A 25,845-nucleotide genomic window follows, 5' to 3' on the forward strand; every position below is an offset into this window, starting at 1 on the left:
ATTTATCTTTAAAAGTTTTCTTTTAAGTTTTGTTTTACTTCCTAAGGGAAAATTTCAGAACGTGAAAAAAATTTCATATAGAGGCTAACCTCCTGCTGCCAAACAAATTTGCTCTAAGACAGAAAAACATAGAAGTCTCTAATTTGAAGTTTCAGCTCCTGTGCAGTCAAATTCCCATTTTTAAAAGGTTACTGGAGCTTTTCAGGAAAAGAACAGTTTTTCCATTATTCAGAGAATTGGGTCAGGTACGGTTATTGGAAAAATCCAATTAACATGAGAAGCAGAGGATACTCATTTGGAGGTGGTACAATACAATTGCAGGGCAAGCTCGGGTAAAGCTGGACTAATTGACTTTGGCTCAACACTGACGAGGGTGGATTCAGTCATAACTGTACTCATGGTACTTATCTATTCATGGGGGTTATCTATTCATACTCAAATATTCTCTTTACTCCTTTAGCTTTCTGTTTTGTCTGTCACACCTCTGCCCCAATAATCACAATATTTCTGAAACAGTAATAATAAATTCCTATTAGTAGAGAAAAAAGAGAGTTAATATAGACATTGGTTAGTTTGCCACACCATAGTGTGCAACTTTTTTAAAAGTCACCATGACTGAATATGCCAGTCAGAAAATAAGTTTGTTTAATCAAGGTCTGCAACTATACTGTACACTGAGACTGAAGATCAGGGCTTGCCCCTTAGTGGCAGAGAACATACGTGTTATATATTTTTCATTTGTACACAATCTATAAAAAGTAATCTGTTTTTTTTCTACTCACATATTCAGTGATTTAGATCCCTCCCCCTCAAAACCATATGTAGAAAACAGAAGATCCCCACCTCAAGAGAAGCAGAATACTTAAAAGAAATTTCAGTAAGTTACTACAACTAGAGAACCATAACAGAAGTGCCTGCATGTTTAACCTGAGCACTGACTACCTCTGCTTTTAATTTCCATGTATGCTGTAAGTAATACTAAAGTGTTTCAAAGTATTTCCACACATCTCTTTAAGGAAGAAAATCAGATGAAATACTTATTATTGCGGTATATTTCCCTTCTCATCATGTGCTAAAATACACTTAATGCAAAATTAGTACTCATTAAGCTCAGTGATGACTGTGTAAGGATATCTCACCAGGCTCCTTCTTCTCTCTCTTCAGTTTAGGGATTTTAGTTGCTGGGGCTGCTGTATTCACTGAGTCATCCCCACCACCCTCAGCTTGCACACCTCCAAATTCTTCATCAAATTCCATTTTTATTGCTACAGAATCAGCATCACCCTAAAAATATTAACAAGTTGGTCAAAATAAAATTACACCTTTATATTTCAACAAAAAACTGCAATACAACTTTCAGAAGAGAATAAATGAAAGTAGACTACTGAATTGACAATTTTAATAGTATTGGAAGGAGAAAAAAAACAAAAAAAAACAACAAAACTTCCTGGCAATAAGTAGTCATAATAGGCATTCAAACGAAAAATAAAGCCAGCATTAATTTCTTTACACACTGAGTTAGCAAAACATCATACACACAGTACGAATGGGGTCTAGTGGTTTGGATTTGTATTATCAGCAGAGAAAAATAAAGCAGTTAAACAATCTACCTACAGCAACACTTGGTTTACCTTTTTCCTTTTCAGCAATTTCCTACTGGCATCAGCTTTCATGGCAGATGTAATCTGTGGAACTATTCTTCTACCAAAAGGTGATGGCATGGTCTCTTCCAACTGAAGTTTCTTCATCTTGGGTTTACCAACTTTACCTTTTATTGGTTTGCCAACCATACCAGCCAGAACATCTTCTCTTTCCTGTGCTTCTACTTTCTAACAAACAACCAGGGGTGGGAGGGAAACGTTCATCTTCAGTAAGGGCAAAGTGGAACATGGTGCTTTTTCAATATTTATTTATTAACATGGAGCAGAAGACTGCCCTTAATTGTCATCTGAATTATAACACACATTTTACTAATGGAAAATCAATCACTTAATCTTGGTAAGTTCTTCCTTACTTTATGTAGTTAAAAATTACACTTCTTTTCAAGCCTAAATAAATACTAACTTTTCTACATTTTGGAATATCTTTCCTTCATCAAGTTTCTGTTCCTCATGCATATCTCCAGGTACTACTGTGAGTTTTGAGTCCGTCAGTGTTTAAAGCAAGCAGCTAGCTTTCAGAGTAAGTTTTATAAGGCACATTTTCCCGTCCTTCCATCAGTTTTTTATTACAGAAGTTGAGGCTTCAGCACAGAATACTTCCAATTGCAGCTGCACCATGAATGCAAATAAGATGAACATCTTATTTGTATTATCCTGCATTACTTCAAAAGATTACATCAGCCATTTTCACGGAACAATGAAAGTTGAGGCTCAGCAAGTTACCCACCAGCACGCCTTTACCTTTTACCACAGATACTAATGAGGCAAGGTAAAAGCTCTTTGTCTAGCACTTCTGGTCTACATGCTTTGTTCCTAGATTTCTGGCTTTCCATTTGACAATACTTACTGCTTCACAACAGGTTAGATCACCTAGAATTACTAGTTACTACTTCCAGCTTTTTTTTGTCATCTGAAAACAAATTTGTTCCTGGTAATTTTTCTTTCACTGACTTGGAAAAAGCATTGTACTGTACAGAGGCAAGAAACAGTCCCTGAGGACTACAAATAAGAACTCAACTACCCAAAACAGATTTCCAACTTGTCCCTATATTTGGAGATCCATCTGGTTTCAATCAAATTTTTCCTTTTTTTCTTTTTTTTGGCTTATTTTTAATATATATTTTTAGAAAGATTTATAAAACATACTTCAAGCTCTTCAACAAAAGCTGCTAAGTCTTCTTTCCAGAGATCCGAAGCAGATTTCCTTTTAAGGTCGTTTAGTTCTCTCTCCTAAAATGTGAAAGTAGCATATAAAATTTAAGTTTCTAAGTTATGAGTTGGCTGAATCATCAGTTAGAAGTAATCTAGTAAATACTACCTAAACTGAACATTCATAATTGGGCACATCAGCAATTATTAAGTCATTTCAGAATAAGCCTCTCACAGTGTACCAACCTTTGAATCTCTGTGCTTAATTAGCTCTTCCACTTTCTCTTTTGTAAGTGACCATAGAGACATGTTTAAGATATAGTTAAAATCAGGGCCAGAAGTTGATCCAGAAGCAGAGGAAGCATCATCATTTGGGTTTTGTGGGTCCTCCTCTTCTGCTGCCTAAAGTGAAATACTCAGAATTAGACATATAAATAATCTTAGCTCTGTAAATAAACAGCAGTAATTCCTCAAAATACCTTGATGGATTAGTAAGGTGTTTCCTTATGGATTCAGTAACATCAAAAATTTTTCTTGTCTTTTCCAAAAAGCCATCTTCCACTTTCTACTGTTGGATTGTTTAATCATTGATTTAAGAATACAAAGCTGAACCTAACATTAGCAATTTGCATTGTATCCTATTGCCTACAGAAACTGGTACCTTCCTAGCCATCTCACACAGGATGGAGATCTTTGCCCTCTGGACATGCAGGTACATCTGTTTCTTTAGAAACTAGCACAGTTTTGTATAGCAGTATACAAACTGCTATAAAAACCCTGAACATATGAATTTCTCATTCTAAACCTTTGTATTATCTAGTACCACCATTATGCAAAAATATTTGTACGTAAGTTTGTATTTGTAAGAATGAAAGCCAATACAAAGTAGTAATGAATAATCTTTTAAAGTGTTGTGTCATAAATTAATTAGACTAGTGCAAAACAAACATCTGGATAAATGAATATCACTGAATATTATAACAATAGCATCAAACATATGCAGAGATTTCTGATCATCACCTTTTCCTGTGCTTCTTTCCAAGCTTTAACTGGATCAGATTCATAGCCCCTCTGAACCAACATTTGAATCAAATCTCTTTTTGATCTATTCTCTACAATACAAAAAAAGAAAAAGAAAAAGGAAAAAATCAACATCATGAAAGTCAATGTCTTACACGGAAATACATTTTATATTTATTTATATATATAAATAATTAAAAATAAATATAAATAAATAAAAAATTATTTATATATCTTTATATTTAAATCACTTCCAAATTTCTTCCCAATTCTATTTTAGAGAGTATTTACTCACCTATGGTAATTTTTCCTTGTATCTTCTCCAGAATGAAGCGAGCTTGGTTGTTCAGCTTTGTAGATTCAGCACCCAACATTCCCACAAGCCATTCCTTACGTAAACTATAATAATGTAATCGCAAATCAAAGAACTCCTTCAAAATGTCTTGCACAGTTTCATACTTCTTTAAACATCCCATGTGATCAAATAGCACCTATAAAATATATAATATATGGCTTGAAAGAGATCTCATAACTCACGATTTTTAATCTTTGTGTATGAGTTTATTTCTATTGCTCTCACACACACACTACATAAAGAATAGTATTTTGAAGACTGAGAGCTCAAACCTTCCTCTGGGACTATACAGCACATAGCTAGATAGATTATATTTGTATTCACAAGTAAACTTAACATAAGATTTATGGTTATATCTTCAAGTATGAAAACCAGTATACGGAGAGGACGCCAAAATTCAGCTGAAAGTATGATTTTATCTAGGTACTAAGGCATAAATTCAGAGGCACATAATAATTCACAAAAAAATTGTATAACAATTGAAGAGTATTTTTTATAATTTATCTAAATTCTGATGTGAAAACTCCACTTCAAACATCTCAGAAATTCTTCAAGTTCAAGTACAAAAAAAATATCATTTTTACATCACAGGCAAAATCAATTCTGCCTAACTTCTGACACCTCCAGTTCAGACATTTATAGGTGAACTAGTCACCCTAAGCACCCCTCTATAGTCAGCTGAAAGAAAGAAATCCACCCCTAGGGGAATTCATCTGTCCAAAGCATCTGTTTGGTAGGTGGATGCATAATGGACTCACATAGCCATCTAACTCTTTAAGATGTTTACACCAGGACAGATTGATTCTTACACAAATACAGCCCTTAGAGAGAGAGTCTTATAGTAGTTCATACAGTTATTCAAACCTGTGAGAAGTACAATCACTTTGATTTGGCACATTTGCTTTTCAAAAATAATCTATACAATAGATTGAGCAAGACCATTTTCAACACATGCATGTGTGTATTTTTGCTTTGTGATAATGTTTGAAAGTAGCACCTGCCATAAAGAGACTAGAATTCTAGACAGTTCCAGTGATGTTTCAAAACTCAAGAAGCCCAACATGGTCAGAAAATCAAGACTTGCATTATCTCCAAGATGAATGAATTCAACAGTTCAAAATTTCTTTTTGTCACCAGCAAATATTAAGAGAGATTTGTTCAGTCATGCCAAAATCACTACAAAAACATTCAAGTTTACAAAAGGATAGCCAAACATAAAAAAGTTACCATAGAATTACAAGTAAGACTTGTTTGAAGCTTAAAGACTTTGTGCAATCCAGCAGCTTCTGCCTGTGCAAGCTTTTCTTCTGTCATCTTCACAACGAATTTCACAGTTGTATCTGTGTGGTATTCCTTGTAGTCAGAAATTAATGCTGGAGTTTTTTCCGTTCCATTCAGCATAGGTTCTAGAACCTGTTCTTTGTACACCTATTAAGAAAAAAGATAGCAAAAAATAGAAATACTTATTCAAACTTCTTAAAATTTCTAATTCTTTAAACCAAGCTAACAACCAAGCTAAGATTTCAACTTGTGTACCACAGCTGAAACCAATGATAATTTACAAAACCAGTATTACCTGTAAAATGAAAGCTGGGATTAGAAAAAACATAAGAGCCATTCTAAAAGGCTAGGAAAGTCTACTTTAAAAAAAAAAAAAAAAAAAAAAAAAAAAGGGGAGGATTATGTATTAACTCAGCAGAAGAAGCAGTGATTCTTTGTAGTATGGACAGTAGATGGCACAAGTAAAACCCCCTTCTACAAAGGGACAGAAAAAAATGAAAAGAATGAAATCATATTTCCTGCCATGTACATAAAATGATCAGAAATGGACTAAAATGTTCTCCTACATGTAGGATAAAATTGTTTAATATAGAGCTTATTTATTTATTTATTTATTTACTGTAACTTACCTGGGTCCATGTCCTTACAGGTAGCTCTGTAATTTCTACAGTGTTCCTGTCCACCACAAATATTTCACCACTGACTACATACTGATTTTGACCAAGTTCTTGAATGGTTCCTTTGAAGTTCTTGTAGTTTGGGAGCTGAAATTGCAATAAAAACCAGTGGAATGCTAAGAAACTTTGTCATAAGTCATGGAAGATATTTTTTTTTCCATGTACCATACAGCCATCACTTTATATTGGGCAAATCCAACAACCAGCCTCTCATGCTGGTGATAATTTTATGTCATAATAAAAACCAAAAAAAACCAACAATATACACACATGCAAGTGACAGAAGCAATTACCTTATTATCTAAAGAGTAGACACAAAATTAAGAAGATGTAGCTGAATCTGGGAAGGTGGTGTTTCTCTTTGTTTGGTTTGTTGGTTGTGAGATTCTTTTTGTTTATTTCTAATTTATTTTACTGAAGTTGCTTATTGTTTTTTTAATTTGGTTTTCTTTTTGGATTTTTTTTTTTTTTTTTTTTTTCCCCCCCCAGAAAACAGCAAGCACAGCTAAGGCATGACAGAGTGGATTAATACCCCAGTCTCACTGTAAGTTAACATCAGCACTAAAAGAAACGGAGAAGTTGTGCTACCTTCCCTAGCCATTTTTTAATTCATGTGCTGTTTGGCAAAGATAGTGGAACCCATCCAGTTTAAAAATTAACTAATGGGATGACAGATTTTTAATTACTGTTATTATTTACTTTAACTGAATTGATTCCCTTATCCAGCTTACCATGCAGCCACAAACACATACCAGAATACTGAAAGGAGCTAGATGGAGGCAGAACTGCCTCTTTCAATCACACTGAAGCTTCAAATGACTGTGACACTACACAAAAGGCCTAGGAGTCCTAAGGGAAGGGCAATGGATTGCATTGATTAAAAAAATTCTAATTATTGTTCCCAAGAATTTGAAAAAGAAAATTCACTAAGTCATGGAAATCGACATTGCACTCTCAGAGGCAATGAAATGTGACCTAAGTAGAGATGTTTCTGCTTCTATGTCTTAGACACACAAAGTAGCAATATCCATTTATCCATTAATTGTAAAGTAAAGGTTAAATAAATTACCTTAGCTGTTGATTACAGATGTTCTGGGTTCACCCAAGTATTCTTACTGTGCAAAGTTTTTTAGAAATATATACCACTTCCAAGAACTTCTTGTAAAATTTGAAATAAAGGAGAAGAAGCTACATACAGTTCAGCAGCTGCTGATTTTCTTGAACAGTGACAATACCTTCTCCTATGCTTACAGATGTGTTGAAGAGTACAATTTGGATAAGACAGTGGAAATTTTATATTTGACTGAAGGTAAGTAGTTGCATCTCATAAAAGAAATAGTGGCACAACTTTCTACTCTACTCCCAGGCAAAATAACTATCTTTATAAGGACTTGAAATTTTGAAGTCTTACAGTCAATACAGAACAGAAAGTTCTCTAAAGTAACTGGAAATACACAAATTGCACTGTTTTTTTTTCTTCAAGATGAACTTCTCCAGTCACTTCCCAGCAGTCAAGTAAGGTTCCTATGCAAAATTACCAGGACAATTCAACCCAGATACTTCAATAATCAAGCATTCATAGAGTTATATGACTACATTTCCTAAGTGCAAAATTAGGTTTGATTAGCGAATGTATAAAATGTTAGTATATATTATTATTTTTACCATAGGATGGGGATCTAAGCCATCCAGCATTCGTCTGACGTTGTTTACAATCTCTCTGGTATCGTAGTTTGGAAGTTTGCAAGCCCATCCAGTACCAATTCCTTCAGCTCCGTTTACTAAAACCATAGGAATGATGGGAATATACCATTCAGGCTCTACACGTTGGTTGTCATCATAAAGGAATTTCAGCAAGTTGTCATCCACTGATGGAAAAAGAAGCCTGGCTAAAGGGCTTTAAAAAAGAAAGAAAACAAAAAACTATTTAACTGGAGTCCCATTAGTTACAGTATAAGTGCTTTAACCCTCAGTGTGTCCAAATATGACCTATTTTTCTCATGTCTTCTTTTCTTTGCCATTCGGAAGCTGAAATTACAATGTACACACCTTCTGAGAAAACAAAGTTCCTCCCTATGGAATAGCGTACTAATAATAGATGATGTCTGCTTTCTTCCCAATTATACGTGTACACAGTACGCTAATAACTGACAACAGTATCTAAAGAAATACCATTCTCTGAAGCATTCAGGATTCATACACTACAGTGTAAGTCACCTAGATTCCGAAAATATTGTAGAGGTTTTAGTGGGGACTTATGTTGCTCATCTAGGATATTGTCCTGGGTGAATACACTTTCCAGAACCTCATGAAAAGAAGAATGTACAGAACTAAGTTGCTACACAAAATATATATATATGAGAAAGTGAATAAATCCCAGTGCTATGTATAGCTTCTTATTTTCTGTTAATTGTAAGCTTTGTAAGAAATTTTAGGCTAAACATTAAACAAATTAGAGAATAAGAGAAACAATGTAGAAAATTCTAGAAATTACAGTAAGGAATACATTTTCATGCTGCACATTAAATTGAATGTGATTACAGGCCTGTCAGCCTGACTTCGGTGCCAGGAAAGGTTACAGAGAAAATCACCTTGAGGGAGATCACACAGCATGTGTGGGACAGCTGGGGGATCAGGCCCAGCCACACGGGCTCATGCAAGGCAGATCCTGCGTGGCCAACCTCCTCTCCTTCTATGACCAGGTAACCCACCTGGTTGATGAGGGAAAGGCAGCTGACATAGTCTACCTAGACAAAACCTTTGACACTGTCTCCCACAGTATCCTCCTCGATAAGCTGGCTGCCTGTGGCAGGTAACCTGACAAGTACTGCTAGCTGGGCAAAGAACTGGCTGATTGGCTGGGACCAGAGATTGGTGATGAATGGAGATAAATCCATCTGGCAACCGGCCATGGGTGGTGGTACCCAGTGGTCAATATTGGGGCCTGTCTTGTTCATTATTGTTATTGATGATGTGGACGAAAGCACTGAGAGCACCCCTCAGTAAATTTGCAGATGACACCAAAATATACTAATCTCTTCTATTCCTTTCACATACAAAAAAAAAAAAAAAAAAAAAAAAAAATCCTTTAGTGTTGTGAAAGGATTACTTTGATAATAAAGCTTTTCAAAAGCATATGCTTACCTTAGCATAGTGAAAATATAGCGAGGGCTGGCAGCATCCTTTCCACCATGAAGCCTGGTACCAAACTGACCAATAGGTTGTAGAAGATTAACGTTGTTACTTCCAACGAAGTTCTGAGCCAAGTTGACAATGGTCATCATTAGTGCTTGCTGCAAGAAAATACACATTCATAGAAATAAACATTAGAAGCACACTCTTTCCTAATCAGTCAATAATATAGATTTTTAACGCCCAGGAATTCTGTGACTAACCTGACTTCAATTTCAAAGAAATCAAGTCCAGAAAGAAATACAGTAAACCTCTCACTAGAGATACTGGAAAAGCACAGTGCTCCCTCTTTCATAGCCACATTGCCTCCCTGAATTAAATGTCCTTATATTCTATGCTTAGGAAAACCCAAAGCTTTCTCAATTTTTTTAAAGCACTTCTCTGGAGTAAATAAAGGGGCAAAAACTGATTGCATCTTCTTTCTCTTTGCACAAACTACTACTCACTGCATTCAAAGGGAAAGATAAAAGGATGGTGAGAGAATGAATATGGCAACTCATGTTGATATTCCAGATAAACATAAACAATTAAGAGATAGAAATAGCCACTGTTTCAATATTGTATCAAGATTTGGAGAACACTGTCTCCTTCTTACCTTAAAAGACTCTATTTCTTGTTCAACACCAAAAATTTCCATAGTACATAGTTACTATGATTGAGAATCTGGAAGAAGTTTACTATGTAATTACTGACTTACCATTTCTCCATAACCCATAAGCTACGTGGTAATAACACCATGCACAAGGACTTGGAAGGAATGGAAATATATTTTCTTTTTAAACCACATACTGCTTGGCTCAAACTCTTTAAAATTAAATCTGTAATTAGATGATTGACTCAAAAGATTTGGAATTTTAATACAGTAAACATTTTACACAGGCTACAAATTCTCACTACTTCTCTACTCTTCATACTCACCTCCCCATGGTGATAAGCTGACATCTCAGCAACAGAACCAGCCAGCTGAGCAACCTTTACTTCACGTTTATCATTTCTCTTAAAGCAAGTGAACAAAACTTTGCGCTGCCCTGGTTTTAAACCTAGAAAGAAGATTCCATTTTCAACACATAAAAAAGCATTGGTTTAAAAAAAAAACAAAAAAAATCCCACAATCTGATTTTGCTTTTTTCTCACTTCTAAAATCTTGAAAGAAGCTTAAACTTTAAGGGGAAATAAATGCTACAGTATCTGTAGTATTAACAAAACAACATTCTTTTCAATTATTTTAAAATAATAGGAATAATAATAGAAATGAATATTTTAATAGAAAAAGTTACCTAAAGAGTGGAAACTTAACCCTTTAAGCCAGTAGTGCACAACACTATTCTAATAAGTATAACTTTATCCTAAATGTACCTCTGCAAGTCAAGAGTTGTTTCTTTCCAGTATAGTGAGCAAAATCTTTTTCCTAAGAATTAACACAAATCCAGCAGTGACAACTGTAATTGTAGTTTACACTTATTTTAAAGAACTCTGAAATTTAACTTTTTATGTTAAAAAAAAAATACATGCTATTTGTATCCCTTCTAGATCTTCTAAAGTTTTAAGAAAGACACCATTCTCTTTGATCTGATCTTTACCATCTAAGTACACTTGATGTATACTTTAACTACACCATCTTTGTGAAAGGGAGCATATAATTCTTCTGCATGTCATCTGTAACTGATAACCAAAACATGCTTATTTATCTATTCATTGTTTTAACTCACATAACTACTAAAATGCACTAAAATATTGCTATACATTATCATTACTAACCTAAGTAAGAGCAAAAATTGAAAAAAGAAGACATGACTTCAATCTCTACTTCATTTACATACATAAAATTATTTTTTTTTTATAATGGGTCTGCATCATATTCTCTAGAAAAGATATAATGGAAGTAACAGACTTGGAGGATTTCCTTCACACAGGAGAATCATCAAGAAATAAGAAAGCTGTAACTGAAAACTGTAAAGGGATGGTCAAAATGTTCTTTTTCTGTATTTTTTTTCTGAGATTTGCCAATAAACTACCTTGTCTACCACTGGTGATACTGAAGAACAAAAATTACTGCTAGAATATGACTGAGCAGTTCAGAGACCCATGATCAGTAAACAAAATTACACTCAGAGCTGACAGTGACATGAATAGCAATTATATATATGTTTAATGTTATATATATATATGTACATACACATACACACAGAAATTATATTACATTATGTATACATGTTATTTATATGTCTCTAATATAATATGTGTATTCCCCATATATATATATATATATATATATATATAAAGGTTCCCTTCTAGTTTTCTTACATTTCTGTACAGATAAATGTTCTTGCAGCGTTAGACATTTTGGTGTGAGCTTGTAGCATCAAGAAGGCTGAATACCTCAGCTATAAAAAGTGTATTGGAAATTGGAGATAAATGCTTTTTTTTTTTTTTGTCTTATGAAACCTCAAGGCCTTTTTACCATATCTTAGTAAGCATATTTATACTGTCAATAATATAGACAGAAATTTCTGTTCATGCTGTCTGCAGACAGCTTTACACATGAAGCAACTCTGTGTAGTAAAAGCTGTTTCTTTTCATACTCATGCTATTGCAAAGGAAGAGTTAGTAAATCTGATTTAGAGAACCATAGGATGATTGCAGGAAGGATCAGTAAGCACTGAAAGAGTGCTTGTGCTATATGACGGGAGAAAACATTTCATCCTTTCATTTTTATCTACATTCAGATGACAACTTGAATTGTAATTATTATAAGCACTTAAAAGACTTGCTTTTTCTGACTGTACAACTAGAAGCAAAGCATTTGTAATGTCTGGGGTAGAGTTCTGGTTAAGCTAAAAGGCTACAAAGCATCAGTTTAAACTTCTTCACAGAAGAACTGTTGCAACTACTTAGCATATAAATGATAACAAAAAAAAACACAGAAGTCTTCTATTCTCTATCTGAATATATTGGCTTTCAAAAAAATCACAAGTTTAAAAAACAATAAAATGGAATATTCCAACAAATCAATAAATTGTCAGCTTACCATCAACAAGGGAGGGAATAGATCTTTCATTATCTGAATTTGAGAATAGGATCAACTCCTTGTTAATGAAGTCATTGTAGGTCAAATGTTTTGTCGCTGTACCATATAAAAATTGCTGAAAAAAACACATACATTGTTCACTCAATACCAACACCACGTTACATTTAAATCTCATCCACAAGATTTATTACTATTATTTAGGACTCACCTCAGGAAGGCCATGTAGCCGACGCTGTCGCCTGTCCTCCATGAAGTTTGTTAACCACTCTTTTCGATCATCGATCTTCTTTTTACTGAAGGCCTGAAAAAATTCCAGTTTCATTACATTATAAGCATAGAGATGTTTGTATAAGCATTTATTACTTTAGCCATCACTTTATGTGTAACTGCACTCTATCTGATCAAGTACTCGGTATTTAAATAAATAGATAAGATAAACCACGTAACTAATGCTTATATTTACATGAGCCTGCAGCAGTGCAGGCTCATGGCCTATTAGACACTACTGCAGAAGGTTTTTCTAAATGAGATCGCTCTCACTGACCACCATTTAAATTCATATTACTTTGAAAATCTGCACGCAGTTAGAAAAATCTTATTCCTCTCTTAAAAAAATTCTTATTCCACTCTTCACAGCAGAGTTGTACTTTCACGTAGAAGTTTAGAGGTGCTGAAATCGTTCTGTAAACAATTTTAAGGTTGGGCTCATCATTTAGTTCATGATCAACAAAATTATCTGACAGTATTAGAAAAGATATTCCATTCCTCTTGTCTTCTCCATTTGCCCTGTCAGCTACAGAATGCCAGTAATTTGTAGCTGTTCCTGAGTGGCTAGAACAAGTCCTCATAGGAAATTGACAACTTAACAAAATTGACATTTTATAAAGGCTAAATGAGAATTTAGGCTAGCTGACTGAGAGCCTTAGTCTTTATGAATACAAGGCATCACTTTAAAACAACAACTTAGCACTATAAAATGACATAGAAATGTTTTGAAGACTGTTCTGTTACAGAAGTAGATTTTCCAGCCAGTGAGTTTCTGCTCCAAAAGAAATAAAAGAAGAACGCATAAAAATCGAATATGTAGTTCAAGTAACTACTTTGGCAAAATTTCGTGAGTTGTTGAGGTACTATTTTTTTTATTATGGAGTAAAAGATAGAAATACCATCACGTCCTGATTTCAAGCACCCTCCTCCATAGGAGAAAAGAATAAAGTAATATCGCCCTGTTCAGCTTCAGCTTGACTGCCTTTGTGAGCAAAGCTCAACAATTTATGATGTCAGAACAATTTTTGGCTCAAAGCTTGCTTAGCAGCACCGATCCAAGATATAACCTTCTCGATAAGCTTCTGGAGTTAATGCTTAATTACCATGAGCGCAGCAGTAAGAGGATGGATGTGCTGTTGCTCCTGATGAGCAAGATGTGTGTACCAGAACTGCTACTGTCACCGTGACAAACAGAACACAATGCCCCTGGTAACTGGGGTAGGCAGGAGTGCCCCCGACAACCAGCTGTTGCTCCCATAACAGAAAGGACGCAGTGGAGAGGATAAGACGCCGAGGAATAATGGGTATCCCCTCTTCATCTATATATCAAACTTCCAATAATTGGAGTGAGACATGGACCTCTGAAGGCTTCAGATTAACCTTTTGTAAAAACATAGCTACCTACAGTTTTCTTCTGGGTCCTTTCCATGTGTCTATATAATTCCTAGACCAGTTAGTGACAAATGAACAGACGCATTATTGGGAAAAAAGGTTCTTCAGAACACAGAAGAATTTAGAATGTGAAATAATATTTTTCTTGCTGTGAGACCTGGTAGGGCCTACAATCTTAAACCCCATATACTCCAAGGTGAGCTTGGGGCTTGGATTATGGCTAGCAGCAGAGAAAATATGGATGGGAGTACAGATGAAGCTTCTGTTAACAGCATTAGAAGTAGTCAGCAGTTCTTCCCAATGTAATAGAAATGACTAATTTCATACAGAATTGACAGGATATCATTTTAGACAATGAGTATTAGCCTTAACAGGTTATATGGCCTCAGACATAGTTTAAACTAATACAGTCCATCCTGTACATAAACCATTCGCTATTAACAGGCCAACTTTATACAGTCCTGGCATATCGTGTGCAATTATACCCAGCCTCTGAAGACCAGACTGAAGACAAGGTGAAGAATACGAAAAGTAGAACAAAGAGCAGAAGACTACATCCTCTATAATGGTGTGTAAGCACTTGGAAATAGTACTGATGAAAAATGAAAGCAAGTCATAAATACGGAGGTACTACAAAGAATTCTTAGCAGGAACAGAATCTGCCCCTAGGGCTAAGACTGGCATCAAAAATGACTCCAATCTTCATGACTTTAATTGCAACTGAATCCTGCTATGTTTCCTTGAAATACCCATTGAATGATAATTCTGGTGTATGTGTAAGTCCATTTGCAGAAACTGAACTCAGATTTTTAATCAGGTTGTTCAGAGTCCCTTCAGGAACAGATTTAAGGGAAGTCCTAGAGAGAGTTCAGTGGAGGGCCACAAAGATGATTAAGGGCCTCCTGTATGAGGAAATGTTGAAAGATCTGGGACTGTTCAGACTGAGGGGATCTTAGCAATGCTTACAAGTACCTAAAGGATGGCTGCGAAGTGGATGGGGCCAGTCCCTTTCTAGTGGTACCCAGCAAGGGGGTAATGGACACAAACTGGAACACAGGAAGTTCTGTACAACATGAGAAAAAAAAAAACCTCCAAGAGCATCAGAGCAGGAACAGGCTGCCCAGAGAGGTTGTGAAGTCACTTTCTGTAGAGATATTCAAAACTGGGTGCTTTCCCCACTGTAGGGAACCTGCTTCAGCAGGGGGTTTAAGACTAGATGATTTCCAGAGGTCCCTTCCAACACCTACATTTCTGTGATTCTGTAATGGATATGCAAAGATACAGATTCCTTCCCACCTAGATGAATACACTTCTCTGAGATAGGTAACTACATGTATGAATTATATTTCTGTGCATCATGGAGAGAAGTAAAGTGACAGGTACAAATAACCTTTGATACATCAGGTTTTTTCCTTCAACTGAGCAGGCACCCCTTTTTACTTATGTTTTCTGTTAGTAAAAACATACTATTTTACTGGATCCACAATATAAGGAAAATGCTGTTATACAGCTGTCAATATATAATATATATATATATAATTTCTGAATATGAGTATTTTTCCAATTTTCATTTCCTTACAACTTTTCTGTTTTTAATATCATCTAAAACTAAAATAGAAAGTTAAAGTACATGAAAGGTGAAAACAGTTTCATTCCAGACACTCCATTCATTTGTCTTTCCTCAAGTTCTGTGAAACACAATTTCCTTGTGTACTGACTGACTCTGTTTGTTGTGCCTACAACATCTGAAAACAACTACCTAAAAGATTTCAGACTCAAACATGCAAGGCACATATGTGAATAAACACGCACTACACTGATATATCTTCAAAGAATAAATCATCATCTGATCTTATTTACTCAGAAACAAAAATCAGTCCCTAAGCAGCTGTGAGACATCATTTGTTTGAGCTCTATTGCCTTTCTCAGAGCACTCTTTCGTGTGTTGTAGCTCTAAAAGCAACTCTGAATGTAGCGTTCCTTGATCTTCACACCACATGAAAGTGATTGAAGGCAGCATTAATGCTGCAGCATGGACAAAGGCTCTCATTCCAAAATTTGAAATATCTTCCAAAATTTTTCTCTTGCAAAAGTATTTTTTTTCAGTTATTGGAAGAAAAGCTGATAAGACTTCCTCATGTGCCATTTGCAGTGAACACTGGAAAATAAAACATATCATAGAGAATTACTTTTATAAGTTCTCACCAGTGTAATGGCAGCATCATCTTCAGGACCAGCATATCGAAATAAGATTCGATGTCTTTCCATGTCAGCAAAATACTCTTTTGCTTCTTTAGCAGTGCTGGTACCCAAACCTGTACAATAAAAAGCAGCAGTTACTCCACACTCAGAATTTAAGTTTTAACATTCTACTCTTCGTATATTTAAGCTTTAACATTTTATCCCTTAAATAATATAATTACAGAAGCAGGTATCTTCTGCCATGAATACAGCTACAAATAAAACTTTGTAACATTAATTTATTATGTATTTTTAGATCCATGAGGTTAACTTATTTATTTTTAAACAAACCTTTGTAATATTTTATCTTCCATGCTTTATGATTTTCCATATGTTTCTTCCACTCGTCAAATTCAGGAATACTATAGAATGAAAGTTCTTGCTTATTTTTGCTTGCCTTAAAAAAAAAAATCAAAACAAAACAAAAAAAAAACACAAATCAACTTTTCTGTTGCACTGTATATAAAAAATAAAATTTCATTGACAGAACCCATACCTTTACAATAGGAGTGATGAATTCCTCAAGAAAACCATGTTTCAACAGTGATGGCCAATTGTGATGAATAAAATTGATCAACAAGCCTTTTATGTGAGATCCATCCTGATCCTAAATCAGACATGAAAACATGAAGTGATCTCGTAAAATGTCAGATCCCACAAATCCACACCCACCACAAGACAAAAACAAGAGGGCCAATGAATGACAAATTCTAGTTGCAAGGATAAACAGATCACACTGACCAGGATACACCAAAACAGTATTTGCTGACAGAAAACAAACAAGGGAATAATGAGGTTTAATTTGGATTCTAAACTAAAGCTTAGTATAAAATAGGCACTTATGAACAGCATGGTCCTTTAGCTAACACTTAGCTCTTCCAAGCCACGTGCACAGCTATGACTCATAAGGTTCTTTGCCTATTACATGTTTTATCTGAGAACTAGACAGCTTTCCTGGACAGCACAGAGCTAAACCTGTGGGAAAAAAAAACAAGCCTGGCCCACACTCCTCATTAATGATAAAATGTTTGATAGTTTGATCACTTCAGGAAAACAAAATGAAATAAAAACAAAACAGAAACAAAAAACACAAATAAAGCATTTGTATTTATCTAAAGCATAGGATAACTAGACTTTTACAAATCAGAACAATTCTCAATTCATGAGAATACACAAAAATAACTGTCTTCATTCTTAGATCTCCCAGACTACTTAGCATTATAACTTCATCTACTGTTCGATTTTGTAAGTACTTTCAACATATTTTTCATTGATCAAAAGCATTCCTGTTTATACATGTTTTTACTATTGCATTACTTATTATTTGTATTTGGTTTCTCTGCCACAGTGCAGCAAAGCTCAGTTGTTCATTTGGAGTAACAAAAAACAACATAAATTATTCCCTAAAAGAAATCTCACACATTAGGGATGTATCCTCTGAATACATCCATATTGTCATAAGACAGTTTCAGGTTATAACGCACAAAGCCTACAAAACTGCAGCAAAACACATCTTAAGAAGGCCTGTATACTAAAACCTGTGAAATTCAGACTAACCTGATCTGTCATTATCATAATTTTTCCATATCTCAGACTTTTTAGAGATTCTGGATCTTCATAGCTTTTCTTGTATTGCAGTCCAACAATTTTGATGATGTTGTTGATTTCTGCATTTTCCATTATCTGCATGAAAAAGTTACCTTTTGTGGTTAATACAAAAAGCAGAAATTCAGAAATATTCCAATCTTTTTAATATAGGCTTTATAGCTATTTTACCTAAGTACCTCTACCTGAAAATCATAACCTCTTTATCCCTAAGCCCTTGCAGCTCTCACACATACAAATATTTTTTCTGTATATGTACATCCCTGGGGCTATACCACTACCTTTCTCCTCCACAGTTCCAGCACTTTGAGTTCAGAAGGCAGAGAGAAAGGTGGGTATTAACAAAAAGTCATCTCACGAAGCTGCCTTCTCTTTTCATAATTTCTTTAGGGATCTGCAACAAAACTCCTTAGAAAGAAAAAATATGGAGGGCAACAGAATCAAATGATTAATAGTGCTACTCTCTCATGTTGGACGTCAATGAAATTAATTGTCAATTGAGAGAATATAATTATCATTTCTTTAAGTGTTCATGTAAGGTGTTAGTCATAGCAGAATCCTCCTGCATTTGTAAAGGGGAAAAAAAAGTAGTTTATCATCTCAGTATTCATTTAATAATTCCAGCTCAGGATTTTATCACAGACTTCAAAGCAATTGGTCCTTTACAAAATCATGGCCACAAAATTTTCATGAAAAAATAAAAATGAAAATGCAACAATGTAACCTTAGAAATAATAATCACAATACATTCATACGTCAGCTAACATGAATTGACAAGACTACTTACCTGCTTGTGAGAAGCTTCTCGAACATTGAGAATTTTACCCCTGAGTGGGAATACTCCGTATCTGTCTCGACCAATAACACCTAAGCCAGAGACAGCTAAAGATTTGGCAGAGTCTCCTTCTGTTAATATTAGTGTGCAGTCCAAGGAATGTTTGCCACCTGTAGTTGAGGAAGGAGTAGAGGCAAAGCAGAAAAACAGAAAGCTCAGTGTTTCAATTCAAATAATAGGAGAACAATTGAGCCAGTCACGACTACTATTCCTAAACTGCATGTTAGATAATTTAAATTATTTTCTATTTTAAGGATGACTTCCCATACTACTAAAATTATACTACAGGAAGGAGTATCTCTGTACTTAGCAATACACTAAAGATCACTCTGGGACAAGGAGCAAATTGAAATGCAATGGTATATCTTATGTAGTGGTCCCAACAAACCTGTGAACACAAAATTTACAATAACAAACAATACAACAATTACTACCAGACTGCTTCTGTACCTTTATTATTTCACAAACTATCTGAAAATTACTCACACACATACATAATGCATATCTGAGTTATACGTGGGAGTTATTTCACCTCCTGCATTTGCCCTTTCCTCACACTATGTCTGCAGAGGTAATTTCAAACTGTCTATTTTTTTTATTTTTATTATTTAATTCTGCAGACGCAAAAGCCAGGAAACTATAAAAAAAAAAGTTTGAGTTTCGCAAGAAATCAGAACACTGCAGCTTATTATACATCTCAGAAATAAATATTTATTGTTAACGCAATTCTGAGTCTATAAAACTTTGTAAAAAAAGCAACTCACCACTTCCAATTGTACAGAACTTACACTCATGATCTTTGGTCATCTAAATCAGACATATGCCTTAATTTAATCTAAATTATATATGTATTCACACTGTGTCAAAAGATATACTTATGATACCATCAACAAAGTGAATTCAAAACAGAATATATATGTGAGCCTTTTTTTCCCCCTAAAAGAACTTCAAACAACAAATGTGATAATAATCCAGGTGCACCATGTTCTAGAATTACATGGTCATTAGTGATCAATTTCATGTGTCTTTCTGGTATTGTTCTGGACACATATCTAAAAAAATAACAGAACTTGGGAAAAAAATTAAGCTTTCAGTCAGGTGCAGTCCATAAATTCATTAAGTTCTTAAGAGCAGAGCAACTGACATATTCTCAGTCACACTGAATGAATCAGTCCTCACCTGATCCTCCGCCTTTCCTTTCTTAATGAAAGCAACTTTTTAAGGAGCTTAGATCTTGTACAAAAGAAAAACTTCCTATAGATTTTCAAAAGCAAACAAGTGACCCATAGGATATCTTCTATCTTTAAAAAGAAAGGACTGAAGAACTTTTTACTAATTCCAGTATGACAATCCTCTGGTCTAAAACTCTTCTGCCAGTATATTCAACGTTTCAGAGAGTCACCTTATTTAGAAACTGAACGTCTCTCTTGTCTTCTTCTTGTTCACTCCTGAATGTGAAATGCCTTTGCTATGAGAAATTTAGTATGTTCTAGATCTTCAGTACATCAATACCTCATTAAGACTCCCTAAGAGCTGCAAAGTTCCTGTTCCTCAGCTATGAACAACTAAGCAGTAGAGAAATACCTCAGTAAAAGGTATCCAAGTTTCGGTGTCTGTTATTTCTGTTTTTGGAACCATAACCTGAAAATTCATGCTTTCAATATATAACTATGTTAACATTTTTGTTCAGCTATGCTATTTCTCTAACAGAAAAAAAATGGCATTCCTAATATAAAACTCATCATCATGTTTTAATTCTAGCACTTGGAGGTTTAGAAAACTAGTTTAAGAACTGTGAAGATTTTTTATTAAAAATATATATATACACATAAGAAACAAAGTCAAGTTTAAAACAATGATATCTCTGTGAAAAACAAGAGATGATAAAAATAAGTAGTCTTACCTGCATCATTAGCATCATCCAGTTTTGGAATGCCTTTGATTTTACTGTGTTTCACAGATGAGCATTTTTTGTTCAGCTGAGTCTGTGCCTTAAATTTGACCCAATTCAAAATACTCTCTATGATACCACAGTTAGAGGCCTATAAGCAACAGATTAGAACTGTGGATGAGAAAAGTAAACTTCACATGGTAGATTCTTATCTCTCAATTTTAAGCTTATCCTTTACATTTTAAAAATTGCAACAATTAAAGATTAACACGCACCTTACTGTCTAGCACATCAATCACACAAAACCAAAGCACAACACTTTCCCAGCTTCTTTCCTCACCCTTGTATAACTGATGGTAAGGAAGGAAGAAAATCTCACCAAGACCTAATAAGAAGTTGTCCTATGTTGTGTGGTTGATGTGCTGAAACACCATAGGTACTAAGCGTCTGCTTCCTAGATTTTGCAGCAAAAAGTAACCTTTTAGTAAGTAATATGGCTATTCAAGGTTTCTTTGGAAATTCTGAAAATGGTTGGAAGATGCAAAAGCATTTAAAAATATGGCTCTTCTCCCATTATTAACACAACCACTTGAGAAACTTATCACACTTTAGGAAATACACCTCCAGCAAAAAGAGAGCATAGCAAAAACTGCTTTATTTCACATCAAAAGAAAAGGAGCAAAATAAAATGAGCTTTGGCTTTTCACTATCCACCACAACACAAAACTCATTTGTTAGAGATTCTTCTCCACATTTAACACCTCTGGAGTTCAATGTTCAAACATCCAGGAATACCAGAAATACTGTGAACTAAACACACCGATAGAAATACAACATATATATTAAAATCTGGAGAATAAATGAAAGACTGTTGTTTTTCCTGTAAGTTCTATAAGAGTGTCACTAGTAACAAACAATTAGAGGAATACAAAACAATGAGTTAAGTTCAAATGTCCAGAGTACTAGCAGTAACATCATTTTCCTTTCTGAAAGTCTCAAATTCATTTTACCAGAATAAATATCGGAATCTGCAAAAAATAAGCTTTTCAGTTGAAACTCACTTTTAGACTTGGGGCAACAATCAATATACAGTCACTGCTTCTATTACAAAGGCCAGAGAATAAACAAAAGTTCCTCCATCCTATTTTCGTAGTATGCTTTTATCACTGGAGTACTATAATATACCAATTAATCTTCTGCTACATAGCATAAGTGTAGCAGAAGATTGTAAGAAGAAGATCCAATATGTCCATTCTTGCTTCACTAAAAAAAGAAAAAAAAAAAAAAAGAAGAAAAAAAAAAGAAAGAAAGAAGCTTTACTTACTGCTTTAAAAAATTTCTCAGATAGCTGGCACTTGGACCCAAAACTTTTAGGCTGCAATGTCATGTTTTCCTTTGTCTGGGAATCAAAAGATGGGTTTTCAATCAAGCAATTAACAAAAACCCATATATGATTCTTCACCTGTTGAAAACATAGAAACCAATTCATTTAACAAAATTACCATCTTTGTCTTTACCAATACATTTGTACATATAACATTTTTGTACAGTTACTTGCCTGAAATGGTTTCACTGAAACTCCAGCTTTATTCTTCTTTTTTACCACTTCTATCAGTTTGCCCACAACCTGATCCACCACGTAATCAACATGCCTACCACCCTTAATGAGGAAAGAAAAAAAGAAAACACACTGAATTTCCTAAAAGATTTTAAACTTATTAACAAAATTCCTTCACTTTTAAGGCTGGAAATCAATGCACTTTGTCAGGCTATTTTCAGCTATTTAAAAGCTGTTTGCTTTTAAATTTCTCTTTTAAATATTCTCTTCAGTCTTCATTACAGTGAGGAGGGTAGATGTGACATGGAACAGAAGAAACAATAGACTTTTCTTCACTGCACAGTGGTGGGCTGCTTACAACTTATAACTGGATACACAACCTTAGGAGTGTGCATGGCTGATCTTAAGATGACTCTGTAACACTGAGATGGTACCTGCAACACCACATGGCTGTCCATGGGTATCTTCCTGATAGGCACATAAGTAACTTTCAATGGAAAATGTTACACATCCTTTCAGCAAATTGAACTCCCCTATATTATGAAGACATGATTCACAAAAAAAGTTCAGAAGCTCGTTCTCAGATATAGAGCACCCATTTCTACTCCTTCCCAAAAGTCACCTCAACTTTTTAATAACTTTATCTACAGGAATCCTTGAATAAATGCTATTATCATTCTTTGCTAGCCTGAGGTGAACAGAGTGAACTGCACACAACAAGCCACAAGATCTAGAAAACTAAAAAAGAACAGAGCAAGATTACCTTAAGAAGATTAGCAGTCCTACTTAAAACTCATCAAAAGCTGAAATTGCTATCTAGTTCTACATAATGTAGCAACAGAGCATGCCGATAACTCCAAGCTGGCACACCAAGACCATAGGAAGGGGCAGTAACTTGTAGCTACATAACCATGTTGCCACCTGTCCTGTGGCAACCGAGGAGCCCAGTAGCATTTTCAACAATTGCAAGGAAGTCTATTATTATTGACGTAATTCAGTCTAACCAGGAAGGAGGTAAGCATTTGAACAAGAAAGATTATGTTCCACTCCCGCACTTCTAATTCATGCATTTCCAGAAGGTGCCCTCAGACTTCTATCATATCCTCCAGCTACAGTTCTCTTCGGATGTAAACTTTAAAGCAGCTACAAAAAGAACTCAAAACATACTGTTAGAAGACAAACCATTTTGAGATGAAGGGACTTCACATGAGTTTTCTCAAAACAGGTCTATTGCAGATCTGTTACATCATAAAAAAGACTAATGATTTACACGTGCAAAAGAAACCTAACAATTATGGGGTATGCTCTATAGTTCAGGAGCAATCTGAATCAGAACTACTAGTAAAGACAGAAACAATTCAAATTTTATCAACTAAAGAAATAATCACAGGAAATCTGTCCGCTATCTAAATGAACAAAGCTAATCTGTATTCTATAGGATCTAGAAATATTTTTTTTTTAGTATAAAGAAAATTGAACAGTATAATTATTGAGTAATATGATCTGACATTAATAAATGCACACAGAAAATCGTACTACCTGTGGCAAATGCATTTTAAAGGATTCACACAATAGGTTGAGAAAAAGTAATTGCATTAAATGAGATTAAAGCCCATGAAGAATGATCACAAACAAAACATTCCAGACCAGGAAAAACAACTAGTATTTGAAGATATGTATCCTGCAATCTTTAATCTATAGAACACTGATTGTTATAAACCAATGGTGATAAATATATTAAAATATTTACAAATCCTAGGTGGCATATATTCAGTTTACAGGTAAAATAGCAGTCTTTCTTTTGAAAAATATCAAAAATATGAACAGTCCTAAAGCCCTGGGCATCTGAAAGCTGAAAACAACAATGATAACAAAACTGCAACAATAAAAATACAAAACAAAACAAAACAAAACAAAAAAAAAACATGAAGGAGCCATTTGCAGCTACTGTTTTCTCTCAAGATATGACACTGATAATGACAAAAGAGGGAGGTTCCAATCACCCTAGTAAGTTTTTGTCAGCTACCACATTCTAGCATAAATCAATTCAATTCAGTGTACTGAAAACTTAATCCAGCTACAGCATGTGTACAAAGAGAAGAGAGAAGAAAATGATGTGTCCTCTTTTGGTGACTGTATACTGGTAGATTAGTTCAGTTGCTGATAAGGCTGCAGTATCAGGTTTGTTGTTGTTGCTGTTGTTTTGGTGTTTTTTTTTAATTAATTAAAATTAATTAAATTAATTAAATTAATTAAATTAATTTAAAAAAATAATAGTCCTTAGAACTAGAAAACAAGCATTAGAAAAAACACCTAACATAGATGGGTTTGAAATTTATTTTCTTGTTTCGTCAGGTTAGTTTCTCTTCTTCCAAGTGCAATAAGTATATTTGGGATTTCCTCTTGGTATTTTAAAAGGAGATAAATATTTGCAGAACTAGCATATACAGTGATCTAATTGAACCAGACCTGACTGCTGCCAGTTCAGAGAAACTGAGTTACTGAATGATTTGAAATTTGTAATAGCTGGACAAAAGAATCTTACACCTCTGTTCAGTAAGACTAGCAGGAGATCTAAAGCAGATGAACAGAAATGGCTGTAAGTAAATTGTAAGACAGTGAATTTGAATAGAATCTCAAGGAAGAAAACAAGATCAGCAGGAGGGAACTTTTCTTAGAGAAGTATGACTGAGGATCTCAAATCCTTTCAAACAAACAGAAGTTAGTGTGTTCATACAATTTCCTTGAATGAAAACTTTCCAGATTACAAGAAACACTGTAAACCATTGGAAAGGCTGAAAAATCTTGCACTGAAATAAACAATAGAAAGGGGAATAGAGAAGCATGGCTTCATTCTTGCTTAGATTAGGGTGTTTTTTTGCTTTTCTTAGTATTCTGCAAGACCACTGTTTTAAAATTGTCATTAATAATACAACTCAATGCCCATTAGTTTACTGAGAAGACCACCTTTGCCTAACATTGATTATTGCCTTACAAAAATGCAGAATAACTAAGGGTTCTCGTTTAGACTAATCTGCATTATGGTGAAAAATGGAACCATGTCCATGGAGACATTGACTCTGAGATCACAAATTAAAAAAATGTCTCCAACCTTTAAAGCTGTTTTTAAAAAAGAACCAAGGAGAAAGAAAGCTTTCCAGTGGCAATGAGGAAGTATAAAACAGTAAGAAATAAGAAATGAAAAAAAAAAAAAAAAAAATCAAAGAAGAAGAAGAAAAAGCATCAGGTGAAAAGAAAAAAAAGAAAGAACAAACAACAAGGAAGCCAGAAATGAAAGCTAGGATTTAGAATTTTAAGAGAAGTCTGAGAAGACTGAAAAAGACAAAGTGTCTGGACTGAGGAGAGAGAAAGAAGCTGTGTTTTCAACTTCGTGTAGAAGGATAAGATGACAATAAAAAAGAGAGGAGGAAAAAATGGCTCAAGATGGTTAATATTATTAAACATGACCAAACTGGTACTTGCAACTTCAAAGAAACCATATACATTTTCCATCAGTTTTCAAAGCCACCTATTAAACAGCAATACAAACCACCAATGTGACTTAGAAGCAGCATACATACAAGTATTTATTTGATTGTCAATATCATTTCACAACATTTCTTTGGGAAAAACAAAACAAAACAAGTAACAGGTTTTTATTCATCTATGGATGACAGAGTTTCAGCTTCCACA

General features: G+C 34.5%; 1 protein-coding gene across 6 annotated transcripts in view; it reads right to left on the minus strand.

Moving 5' to 3' along the window:
• TOP2B (DNA topoisomerase II beta) overlaps positions 1-25,845 on the minus strand; it is a 60,603-nt gene that overhangs the window by 8,167 nt on the left and 26,591 nt on the right. For all 6 annotated transcript variants that reach the window (XM_085226365.1, XM_031553941.2, XM_010712873.3 and 3 more), the window contains exons 9-29: positions 22,153-22,254; positions 21,919-22,056; positions 20,607-20,745; positions 18,656-18,813; positions 17,821-17,946; positions 16,760-16,870; positions 16,555-16,660; positions 16,228-16,337; positions 12,572-12,664; positions 12,364-12,478; positions 10,254-10,375; positions 9,288-9,436; positions 7,809-8,040; positions 6,096-6,230; positions 5,413-5,613; positions 4,126-4,321; positions 3,831-3,922; positions 3,057-3,212; positions 2,808-2,891; positions 1,632-1,829; positions 1,140-1,284 (exon numbers count right to left, since the gene is read on the minus strand). In XM_085226365.1, the coding sequence (XP_085082491.1) occupies positions 1,140-1,284; positions 1,632-1,829; positions 2,808-2,891; positions 3,057-3,212; positions 3,831-3,922; positions 4,126-4,321; positions 5,413-5,613; positions 6,096-6,230; positions 7,809-8,040; positions 9,288-9,436; positions 10,254-10,375; positions 12,364-12,478; positions 12,572-12,664; positions 16,228-16,337; positions 16,555-16,660; positions 16,760-16,870; positions 17,821-17,946; positions 18,656-18,813; positions 20,607-20,745; positions 21,919-22,056; positions 22,153-22,254 (2,908 nt within the window). The remainder of the gene's footprint in view (positions 1-1,139; positions 1,285-1,631; positions 1,830-2,807; positions 2,892-3,056; positions 3,213-3,830; positions 3,923-4,125; positions 4,322-5,412; positions 5,614-6,095; positions 6,231-7,808; positions 8,041-9,287; positions 9,437-10,253; positions 10,376-12,363; positions 12,479-12,571; positions 12,665-16,227; positions 16,338-16,554; positions 16,661-16,759; positions 16,871-17,820; positions 17,947-18,655; positions 18,814-20,606; positions 20,746-21,918; positions 22,057-22,152; positions 22,255-25,845) is intronic.

Source organism: Meleagris gallopavo, chromosome 6 (genome assembly GCF_905368555.1).
Source record: "Meleagris gallopavo chromosome 6, MGAL_WU_HG_1.1, whole genome shotgun sequence".
Classification (NCBI taxonomy): domain Eukaryota; kingdom Metazoa; phylum Chordata; class Aves; order Galliformes; family Phasianidae; genus Meleagris; species Meleagris gallopavo.